We start from the raw sequence: 11,801 nt of genomic DNA on the forward strand, positions 1-11,801 counted from the left end.
TGCATCTGTTTAGTAAATAAAGCTTTTTCAGTGTAGAGCCAGGTTCATGTGGACATTTGACCCTTCCCTAACTCCCTTTCCATAAATGCTGAATAATTTTTCATTACAAGAATTAAATTCTACCTACCTGACACCTCACCTCTGTCTGAAGCTCCCTGTATCATAGTAGGCATTCACAGTTAAGTGGTGGAGGTGTCTCTCATGCAGTAGCTCAGTAATTTGAGTATTCAGTGGAATCTGCAAGAGCAGTTGCTCTTCTCCCTGTGTTTGTCCTGGATTTACAGCACACATCCTGTCACCAGTGTCTTCCAGCTAGCACAGATCCCTGGTCTGAGTGATAATTCGTGGGTGTGTTGCTCCAAGTGGCACAGCTCACCTGTGTGAAACTGAATCTTCGTGGTGGCCGATCCCTGCCTCTGTGAGGGTCGAGGGCTAAAGACCCTGCGTGGACCCAAAAATGAGAAAAGCAGTTTGATAGATCTAGATCTAGGAAGCTGGTGTGTGTCTCTAGTTCTGGGATAGACCAAGTGAGGAGCAATAGCTTCTCACGGAGTGTCTTAAACTCTTCTTGAAAAGCCTGACCTTCTCCAGGGCATAACATGCCGAGGACATTTTTTCCACTCCCAGTGCAGAAGCCTTGCAGGTCCTCCCGGGAGGCTGAGTTCTGGCTAAGAACTGAGGGGGAGGAGGAGACCTGATGCACACTGGTAGTGAAGGCGTGAGATATGCCAGGCCTTTACAAAGTGTACTAAAATGACCATCTGAATTCTTTGGTGATGCAGGGTATTACATTAACTTTGAGCAGGAGGGGGAAGCTCTGGCTGCAGCTGAAATTCAGTATTGGCACATTTTTGTAGAACTATTAATTGTCAAGACTAAAGAGAAAGTGTTTCCTATGTACAGAAACAGAATTGTTTTCTCTCGGCTCTGCGTGTTTTAACATCAGGAGGAGCTGTGTGAGGTCTTGGTCTTCCTTTGTGAAGCTGTTCTCCAGTATCTTGTGTTAGATCCTTCCTGCAACTGCTACCTTTTTTCTCATGTGCATGTATGTGAGAGCACGTGTGCACAGTATCTGCTGGGTTTAATCTTTTAAGATGGGTGGCAAAGAGAAGTATTTTGTTTCATCAGTTCTTTGTAAATATGGAGTACCCACAGTGCTTTGCTCAGATGTGGAGTCATGTGTCTGTCTCTTTTCATTTCAGATCATGTATGCTCCAAGGTCCAGGGACAGGTTTACCGCCCCATCTTTTATGCAGCGGGACCGTTTCAGTCGCTTCCAGCCCACTTACCCTTACATGCAGCATGAGATTGACCTTCCTCCGACCATCTCCCTCTCTGATGGGGAAGAGCCACCGCCGTACCAAGGCCCATGCACCCTGCAGCTCCGGGACCCAGAACAGCAGATGGAGCTCAACCGGGAATCTGTCAGGGCACCACCCAACCGAACCATTTTTGATAGCGACTTGATAGACATCTCGATGTACAATGGGGGCCCCTGCCCACCAAGCAGCAATTCGGGCATAAGTGCAACCAACTATAGCAGTAATGGAAGGATGGAAGGACCACCCCCGACGTACAGCGAGGTCATGGGGCATTACCCAGGCTCCTCTTTTTTCCATCACCAGCACAGCAACGCGCCTCCTTCCTCGCAGAGGGGGAGCAGACTTCAGTTTCAGCAGAACAATTCAGAGAGCACAATAGTCCCCAGCAAAGGCCAAGACCGGAAACCAGGAAACCTGGTCTAAGTTACTCGCCCAGGTGCATTTGAACTGAAGACGAGAGATTCAAGCAGAGCGGTGGAGGAAGACCCCCATGCTCCGGTGCACAATGTTGTTACGTTTCACGTGGTACAACTTAGTAAAACCAAACGTGCAAACCAGTTCTTTGTTTCTGATTCCTTTCAGGGGAACTGCATGCAAAGCAGATCGAAAGAAATACAAACTTCCATTCAGTTTGTCTATGAGCAGTGTTTCAGGGGAGAGGGGGGGATATATTATTTTTTTTTAATAAACTATTTCAATTATTTAATTCTAAAAGTTAACTTAGCACAGAAATGAGGCTTGTACAGCCTGTTTTATACTCACTGAATGGCAGAAGGAAGAAGGTGGTTTTGCTAGATAAATGGGGGAAGAATTGGCCAGTTTGCTTTTTTTTTTCCTCCCAGGGTGTGGATTTTTTTTTAATATGAAACAAAATTCCTGTTTTGTGTGCCAAGGTATAAAGTTGAGAACTTAGAAGAATGCAAGGAATTAATTTGTGTTGTGATAAATGTGTTTTAAAAAGTTGCACTATCTTAATGTTTTAAAAAATATATATGAGGGAACTGTTTTATGTGAAGTTCTTCTATATGTTGTCTTTTCACCTGTGGAATTACGATAGAGCCCCAGAAGTAATCTGGAGGAGTTTGCCCGCCCCTCCCCCCCCCCCCCCCGGGTTTGCTAGAAAAAGGGGACAGGACTTAGCCTAACATCTCTTGACTTTTACAAATCAAGAAATACAGGGACACTTGTCTTTGCAATAATTTGCATTCAAATAACAGTGCATCAGTGAAGTGTCTTGGAGACTTTTGGATGGAAGAAGGCAAATACGAAATCCCAGCATTTTCCATGACTTAGGGTTTAGCTGTTTTGCAGTGTAGACTGTTTGTTTTGTAAATGGCAAAACAAAATCCCAGATGTGTTAATTTGTATCGATTCTAAGTGCTGCCTTTCTTTTCCTTTTCATAATGCAGTATCACCAGTACTTATGGTTTTAGCGATTTTTGTCCTCACTGTAGGCTGAAATGTATCTAGTCACATATCATGACATTATGCAATAAATTGTTTAAAAATGCAAGGTGGGTTCCCCCCCCCCCCCCAATGCTGTTAAAATACCTGAAACTCTGTTGTGCTTTTCACTCTCCATTTCATCCTTTAGATACTGAAGTTCAGTCCTGCAGATCCATCCTGTTGAAGTGAAGGGGCCTTTGTAGCTATAACCCTCATGCAGTTTCCGCAGCAGTGCTGAGAGCGCCCGTGACAGTGGTGCGGGCTTCTGTGGCGTCTTGCAGTGACGTGGGAACATCGGTTATTCTCACTGCGAACCATTTTTCTCTGGGCCCTGTTGCGGAAACCCTCCTCCGTGTATGTCATCTGGTGGTTGCCAGCAGGACTATGCTCACGGGTAAAGATGACTTGCATATTAACTAAGTGTCTGTAAGCCCTAGTTTTGCCATGCTGGTCTTAAGAGTAGTTGGAAAATGTTAACCTGCCTGTAAAATGGCATGTGGGGTTTTTCTTCTCTGGCTGTTCCTGTGTGGAAGCACACGCAGTGCTGGAAAGCAGTTGACAAATGGTGTTAGTGGCATCACAAGCACATGAAAAAGCACAACTTGCACTTAAAATGCATTTTGGAAATGGACTTAAAGTAAGAACCTTTAGAGTCTTAGCTTGAATAGTTTCTAATATAATATGTGTATGTGTGGGTGTCATAGACCTTTTCACTTTAAGATCTTTCACTTTTTTCTATTTTCTTAAGCCTTGTGCTTGGTTATGGGCAGCAGCCACCGAGTGCCCTGAGCGCGCTGTGGAGGAGTGCCGTGCCCTTAGCGCCTGGTCCCATGGCTGGAGGCTGGATTTCTGCAGGACTTCTGTACCCTGGGGGCTCTGATAACTGAAGTGCATCTTTGATCTATGCAGAGTTTTAATGCCAAAACAGTATGTGTGTCTGTGCGTTACGGGCCTCAGTGTAGATTATTTCTTCATAAGGTAGTTTGGTTTTATTCTAATTTAGAACATGTTTGTGTAACTGTTAGTCTGAATATGCAGCCTCATTTGTCTCTGTAATTGTTTTTTGGTCTGAGTCACACTGGTAATGCAGAGTAAAGCTGCCTTTTAATTTGTGTGTTATTCGAAGGGAAAGATAGAGATTGTATGATGGGATTCACTTTCTTTTTTTCACTCAGACTCACAGGACAGGTGTTTAGGAGATGACTAGGTGGCTGTCAGTCAGCTAGAGCTCTTGTTATGTCTGGTTCCTGAGAATAAAAGCTGTGAAATTAGATTTTTTTGCAAACAACCTATGAATATAATTATTAGTTTAAAAAAAAAAAAAAGGAAGACAAAACCAGAAGATGTTGGGTTTTGGTCTTCAGTGGCTTTTGTTGGCCTTCAGAAGTGAGCTTTTAAGTCAGAGAATGTGTGTGCCTACACAGATACTGTGCTGTTGCCTAAATGAGGATTATTTAGCTGAGAAGCCTTTAGGTGAGAACAGCTGGAACTCGTTTGTCATGGCAGAACGCACCTGGACTGGGCCCTGGCCTTGGACCAGTAGAGTATCAACTTTTCCCCATGCACAGATCACAGTGAAGTGAGCCTTGAAGTTGCCTTCAAAGTCACCTCCTGGGAACATGCTTTCTTTGAAGACAGCCCTTTGCTATCTTTTGCCATCTCTGCATGCCAGTGGATTTACGCACTTCCCATTAACATTGTCCAGTACGATGTGTGCACTGCTGTCTCTTAATTTTTCTTGACTGAGGAAGTTTTTGATTGAGTGGAAAATGTAACCCGTTCCAGTTCTGTAGAGGAGATTTGTTTAAAAAGAACTTAGTATTTGCTCACCTAATGGTTGCATTTCCTCTTGCATCTTCACCTTCTTACTGTATTCTGCTGCCCAAAGCTAATGTGCAGCCAGTGTACCTGTCGGTTCTGAAAGTGTAGTCACCTGTTGCTTGCAATCTGCTACTTTTGTTTTGGAGCCTCTTCTAGGAGTAAATATGGTATTTTCTAATGAATGTTAGTGATCTCTGATGGGGGTGCCATCAGTAGTATAACATTGCAACTGCATGTTTTTTCTATTTTTTCTTCTGTTGCAGTGAGAGAATATGCCCTTGCTAACAGAACAGAAGGGTAAAAGAAGGAATAGTAGAATTAGATATCGCTATCCATCTTTACAGGCTTCGAAATTGGCAGTCTCTGAAGATAAGCAATTCTGTGAGGCATTTATGGGAAACTCCCTTTGAAAGTATCCAGAATTAATAAGCTGTGTTCCACAGCCACTCAAATGAAGCTTTGTAAATTATAAAAGATTTCTGCAAACATTGTAGAGTTAATTATGTAGATTATGCCTCCATAGTGGTGTTTTGGTTTACGTGTATCATGCACAAAACGCACATAATATATGTGTGGAGCTTTCTGTGCGTTGGATTGTATTAGCCTGAATTTTGGTTGCATCTCCTGACCTTTGCCCAGTAACCCATCTTCCCAAAATTCAGTCCAGTGATGTCCCCACTTTAGAAACGTTCAAGTTAAAAGATTTTTTTTTTAATGTACCTTTAACAAATAAAGCATTATGACCTCTATCCTGCTGCAAAGGTTAATTTTTCCCTTCTGTGGCTTGGGATGGCTCCCTTCTTGGTGCTAAATGTGCCCCATCTGTGGTGTTTTCCTATGATCTTGCAGGGGTAGAAAAGGCAGGGGGTTCAGCAGCAGAAAACAGGTTCCCTCCCATGGAGCACTCCGCGGAGCCCGTGGAACACATTCCCAATGGAGCACTCTTGGCACTTAGCTCTAATTCTGGATGTACATTTAGCCTGGTTGTGGTTGGGTTCATCTCAGTGCTGTACAAGCAGGCTCTGTGTATGTTACACTGCTTAAAGGTGTGAGTGAAGAGTATGAAGGCTAGTCCCCAGTCAACAGAGCAGTGTTCAGATCCCTTTCCTGTAGTATGTGGCACGTGCAGGATTCGCGGTACTTTGCGTCATAGGTTGTTTTTGTCAGGGAGGACCTACTTAAGCTACTCCTGATCTTGTCGCTGATGAACTCTGCACTTAACCCAGTCTCGGGCTGACGTGACTTTATTACAGCGTGCTTTTCCCTTGTAAGTATGAAAACTCAGATGCATGCCCCATGTACAAGTTCTTGATGGCTAGTGAGGAGGGTATTTGCATTCCTGCAGTCATGGAATCTGCAGGAACCATGGGACAGGCTGTGCTTCATTTGGCTTTTTATTATTGCTTCCCCTCTTCTCCCACCAATTTGTCCCAGCTGGAAGCTACTTCTGTTATCCCAAATCTCTGAAATTTTGTGTTGCAGAAATATATAAAAAAAAGTGACACTGAGATTTTTTTTTGTCTCTGTGAATGTGGCTCAGGGAAGGGCAAGGAGTGAAATGACATTGTTTCTGGAAGGAATTCACTTTCTTTGCAATAGGGAAGAAAGCCTTGTCCTGCTGGAGAGTCCTGTGCGCAGGCTGTCTGGAACAGCGCTGTCTGAAGCGGTTGTTCCTAACCCTTCCAGGTAGTGAGATACTGGACCTTCAAGCTGACAGTCTGATCTGTAAGGAATGTTTGAATGCTTTGGAGAATTTGATCACTAACCTTTCTCTGACTCTGAGCTCTGTCACTCAAGGTAACTAAGGTAACCTGATTTCATAGGCAAACAAAAAGAAAATAGTATGCTGGTGAAAATAGGCTCTAAAATTGTCCTTTGCTTTTCCGCCTCCTTTTTTTTCCTTCCCCCAAGGATAAACAGTAGGCTTGGTGGTACATTTGAAGGTATTTAGGATTATTCTCAAGTCTTCTCTGGTCACTACCATTAAGTCATGTCCATGCACATATGTGTATATACATGCCTGCATGCAAACTTGTGCCTGTATCCTACCCCTTGGTTATCTATATATTACCACCTTCCAGAAGTGCTAAATGGCTATATATTGTGCTCTCAGGAACAATGACAGGTCATTTGTCAAACAGCTGGAGGCATGAGGAATATTTGCGTTTCAGTCCGGTAAATGTCAAGGCCCTCTTTGTATCAGTAGGGGAGTTTCTTGCTGCTCAGATTCTTGCCTGTGACCTGGTGCGCTACTGCATCTTCCATCCAACAGCTCTCTCCTTTTGGGTGAGCTTTGAAAAGTCCTCGTGCTTTTGGGACAGCCCTAATGTAGACCTCACGTATTGACGTACAGGAAGGAAATGTACTTCACGTGCGCTCAATCTCAGAAGCGTGTTTTTTCAGATCTAGCTGATGCTGAGAACCAAGGGATCCATTTGTACAGCAGGTTCGGATGAAGGCTGGCTTTTGAATACATCTTTGCTTTTTAGATAAAGGCTGTTGCAAATAATTTAGGTACACATATCTGGTCTTTTCCCGTGCTGTGTTGCCTGCTTGCCAACCAGTACGATTACAGCTTTTCTCCTAAACTAGCCCCAAATGTGTCAATTGTTTAAATCCCTGGAAAGAGGCACACCTCCTGAACTGTCTGAGACCTGCTGAGGCCTCTTAGAGCATAAAGTCCCATGTGAGGATGTGTTGAACTTACAGAGGTTTCCCGTCCGAAGACTCTGTTCTCTGTGTTTTGCTAGGAAATTGAAGTTTAAAGTTTTGAGAGTGGCCCAGCTGAAAATTACTTTTTTAATAAGTAACAGATTGTTTGCCAGTCTGTGCTCATTAATCGGGTGTAAATTACCTTTTGACTCACCTCCGACTGCCATTGCTGTGGTGGCAAAAGCCCCACTGGGCACACTCGCACCAGCATAAAAGAGTAATTTTCTTGGTACGGCTCTGCTTGGGGAATTAGCAGAAGCTGCACCACTAAGTTCAGCCTCCAGGAACATCAGACCTGTGCTGCCTCTTCCCAGCAAACTCAAAGTGTAGGTGATGGCTCAGTTTCAGTGAAGTGCTTGACCGCACTAGTAAGACACGCAGTGGAGGAGTCTATTGGTGTTTCCTTGAAGTCGCAACTATTTGCATTAAATATATTTCAGGGCGGCTAATGCTGTTTTTGTAACCACTCGCTACATTTCTGCTGCTTTCGAAAGGGAAAACCCAGCATGATTTTGTATTGAGAACTCTTCTGGCTCTTCTGCCTTGCTGTCGTCTCTTCCATTTTCAGACTGAACACAAGCAACCCGGGTATTGCTAGCATCGCTTTCCTGCTATAAAAGAACTTACCTTTTTACGTTGGTTAATGATATAGAAACAAACTCGTAACCTAGATACTTCCCCCTTCCCTCCGACAGCCGTGTGATTTACTGCCAGAGATGACTCTTGTCATTTCTTTGCTATATTGCTGCTGCTGCTTGCTGCTGTTTTCAATGGTTTGGTGCGTGAGCTTTCTGAAACAACGTGGTGTGTGTAGGATCTCGTGGGTGACCAAGCTGTCCCTTTTCTCCTTCCTTTCTCTCCTTGGTTTGTGCTTGTCTGTCTGCCGTGGTGGGTTTATTAATTAATTATATATGTCCGTATTAGATATAATTTTGAGGAGGTTTGCATGTTGGTAGTTTGTAAGCAACTAAGGTGCCTCATGTTCAGGTCTGAGCAGATAGGAATCCCCTTGCACTCGAGAGGGCCTGATCCAAAGCCCGGTGAGGTGGGTAGGAAGACTCTTGCTGACTTCAGGGGGCTTTGGATCAGGCCTTATGCTCCCACCTTTGTTGTGCCTCACTTAAAATGGTGCTTTTTCAGTTGTCTGTCTTTTTTTTTTGGTATTTTTTTTCTCTCCTTTGTATGGTGCTGTGTATAACTTGAATATATTATGCACATATCCTACCCAATGGGTAGAACAAACAAACATACAAAAACAAATAGATGTTGTTAATACTGTAAGATAATGTATAGATGATACCAATTTTAACACACACACACAAAAATGGCATAGACTTTGTGAATGCCAACTTCTGTGCTTGGTCCTTTTTGTAAGAAAATTTGCAAATGAATGCATACAAATGACAAAAAGTCTATGTATTTTATTTTCCTATTAAATACCAATATAATATCATAAGGGAAAAAGTTTGAACAAATCCTTTTTGACTAGCCTGTGTATAGCGATTGATCGTTCGATGCATCTTTGCTGTGAAGATTTGTTCTTTTTTTTTTCTAATGTGTCACTTTAAGAAAAACGAAAAAAACACAAAACAAACAAAACCTCCACAGCTTTAACCTTGCAACTAGATGCTTCTCGTATTGGTTGTTGCCTCGCTGTTGCTGAGTTGGACCAGTATTAGTTGCTACTACTCCAGCAGATACGTTATTTATTATCCTTGATTGCCTTTTTTTTTTTAACTTAGAAATGGGCTAAAACCTTTGGAATCTTTTTATCCACATCCTAGATTTGAAGTGAAGCTCAGACAAGTGGGAACTGACCCAAACCATCCCTGCAAAATCAAACCTAGGCCCACGAGAGTTTTGTGACAGCAGCCAGCCCTTGCTCTGTGCCCACTCCTGGTACGTGATCCTGCCACTGCAAACTGTCTTGAGGCTTGGCGTGTAGCTGGGACTGGCTGATGACCTGTGAGGCTGCAGGGCTGCAAGCCTTAAGGGTAGACAAGGAAAGCTGCAGGTTGGCAGCAAGCAGGGTTTGAGCATGAGCTTTGAGTCAGCAGTGCTGCTGCTGTGTTGGCCTCTGACAGCAACGGCTTAACCCACGTTCGTATTTAAGATGATGGAGAAATGCCTAAGCCTGTTCAGGCCCAACGCAGGAAGCGGTGTGGAAAGTGATCCAACACTTTAATTTTCTGCGAGGCTCCCTCGGCAGTTTGGTTCTCCCCCGGCGTCCCCGTGCGTTTGGCTGTCCGTCCCCGTGCCCCTGCGCGCTCTCGGCGCGGGCCCTTCGGTAAAGCAAAATACCTCAGGAAAACTCAACATGAAGTTCTAGTGTAGAGACTTGCAGATGCTGTACTTATTTTTCTAAACTGTGTGTGTTCTAACTATCCCAGGATGGTAGGTGATATAAAAGTTTATCGGTCCGAGACAGACTAGTCCTCTCACAGATGGGTACCGACTAATCTTTCATAGATACTCGTGTCTATATGTAGCTTTTTTATACTTGTCAGGCTTTAACCACAGATGTAAGGTAGCAATGTGTTGGGATACGTTTGAGATGGCGTTTTTGTTTGTTTTTTCAGATGACTAGCTAGGCTGACTAGCTAGACGCCATGCTAAAACTCAGGGGGCCTTACCCAGGGCCCAGTGAAGTCAGTGGTGAGGCTTCCTCTGGTTTGAGTGGGCTTTCAGTTCGGTCCGTCACGCTGGAGGATGGTGCCTTGGAGCACAGTCCTTCGACTTCTCCGTCGACCTGAAGCTTCAGCTACGCGTTTGTCTGTAAATATCTTTTTAAAAGCCCTCACAGGAGTCCTGTATCTGAATGTTGGTCATGGTTGTTTTGGTTTGTTTTTTGTTTTAAAGGAGTGTGTAAGTTCTTAATGGCCAGTTCTGCATCGTCAAGCCCTTACAGGTAGCTTGTCTCCATCCCTCTGTATATTGAGCTGTTTTAGCAGTAAGCATGTACCACAGGGAAATACGCCTATTTCACGACTGTCATTTGTTAACTCATTTATTGTTTGTCAGGGCATAGAGTAATTGTTTTGGAAGTATGCTTTGCCTGGCCGCGTTCAGGTTTCTGTTTGCACTGCAGTACCGCTTCTGTGCATGAAGGAAGAAAAACAAACACAAATCCCCAGGCCTTGACTAGGAAGACTCTGTACAAAGTAAATGTCCCGCTGGAGGAATCTAGGGTAGGATTTATCATAAGAAAACTTGCATATTGAGTGGACCAAACACGAGCATGTCTCCTTTTAGAGGCACTAATTTGCTTTGAAGCTGCAGTGGAAAGAGCAGACTATCTATTAAGTGTACTCACAGCTGCGTTCGCGCTTTCCGTTTACCACGAAGCACAGCAGGCAGCCAGGATTTTAAAAGAAGTATAAGCAGAAGTTACAAGAGCCTCAGGCATCACAGACCTGGACAGCAAAAATAATAATTAAAAAAATTCACTTTAATATTCTTTTACACAGCTTTTCTACTTACAGTACAAAGACTACGTAAGGGTCGATAGGGGTTTTGTCTTTGTGTGGCTGTCAGCTGCCCAGTGCTGCCGTGCTCAGAGCATTTCACGATGGTATGTACATCAGTCAGGCTGTTACACTTAAAATTAACCATCAAATGCCTGTTTTTAGAGTGTTGACCCTTTCTTTGTTGTTTCTTGCTAGTTATTTTACAGTGTAAAATGCTTTATTGCTGTATGGATTATTTTGTATTTCCAACATTGCGGCTTTCAAGATCACGTTTTCAACACGTCTCTTATTTTTGTCCGTTTTGTTTCAAGCTATTCTGAAATATGTACAGCACTATCAACAATATTTAATCTTTCTTTTAAATTTTATTGTTGTAAAAACAAAGTTATTAAAAACAGTAAGTCTTTTTACAACTGTATTGGAATTTCTCAATAGCTGTTCATGTGACGCTATGACAAACCTGGCTTGCTTTAATTTTTTTTAAATTTATTTTCCTTTTAACACAATTAATTTGTTGCTTTTTTCCCACTGTAACTCCCAGTTATATACAGGAAAAGATTTCAACTGTTGTGTATCTGACTCTTTTAATTGAGCAAATGGTGATGTCCTAGTTTTTAGACCTAAGGTCTGTTTATTGCAATACTTTTAAAGGAAGATGTTGCTCTAAGTGCTGTTGTTAGTTTTAAATACAGATTTTATGCTTGTTCTTAATATGCTGTGGTTAAACCATGGCACAAAATTATTAAAAATCATTAAATGCATTTGTCTCCTGTTGAATTTATTTTCTCTCTGAAGTGAAATAACCAAACCCAGACAAAAAATGTGAAACACTAGAGTGGCCTTCTGTAAAACAAGTACTTGTCGTCTTCCTTCGCTGGCTTGCTGCTGGCAGCCAGGTAGCTGGTCATTAAGGAACTGGAGGGTGGACTCAGCCCTTGAAACATAGGGGAGGGCCCTGGGAGAAGGATGTCTGGTGAGGATTTTACTTTCACCTGAAAAAGTCTGAAACTCTTCCACCTGAAAGTCCTGACTT

General features: G+C 43.1%; 1 protein-coding gene across 8 annotated transcripts in view; it reads left to right on the forward strand.

Moving 5' to 3' along the window:
* The window catches only part of LDLRAD4 (low density lipoprotein receptor class A domain containing 4), a 298,222-nt gene extending 286,693 nt beyond the window's left edge, over window positions 1-11,529 (forward strand). For all 8 annotated transcript variants that reach the window (XM_064443065.1, XM_064443061.1, XM_064443063.1 and 5 more), the window contains one exon: window positions 1,203-11,529. In XM_064443065.1, coding sequence (XP_064299135.1) covers window positions 1,203-1,745 — 543 coding nt within the window. In that variant the 3' untranslated portion in view covers window positions 1,746-11,529. The remainder of the gene's footprint in view (window positions 1-1,202) is intronic.
* The last annotated feature ends 272 nt before the right edge of the window (window positions 11,530-11,801 follow it).

This window comes from Phalacrocorax carbo, chromosome 2 (genome assembly GCF_963921805.1).
Source record: "Phalacrocorax carbo chromosome 2, bPhaCar2.1, whole genome shotgun sequence".
Taxonomy (NCBI): Eukaryota; Metazoa; Chordata; class Aves; order Suliformes; family Phalacrocoracidae; genus Phalacrocorax; species Phalacrocorax carbo.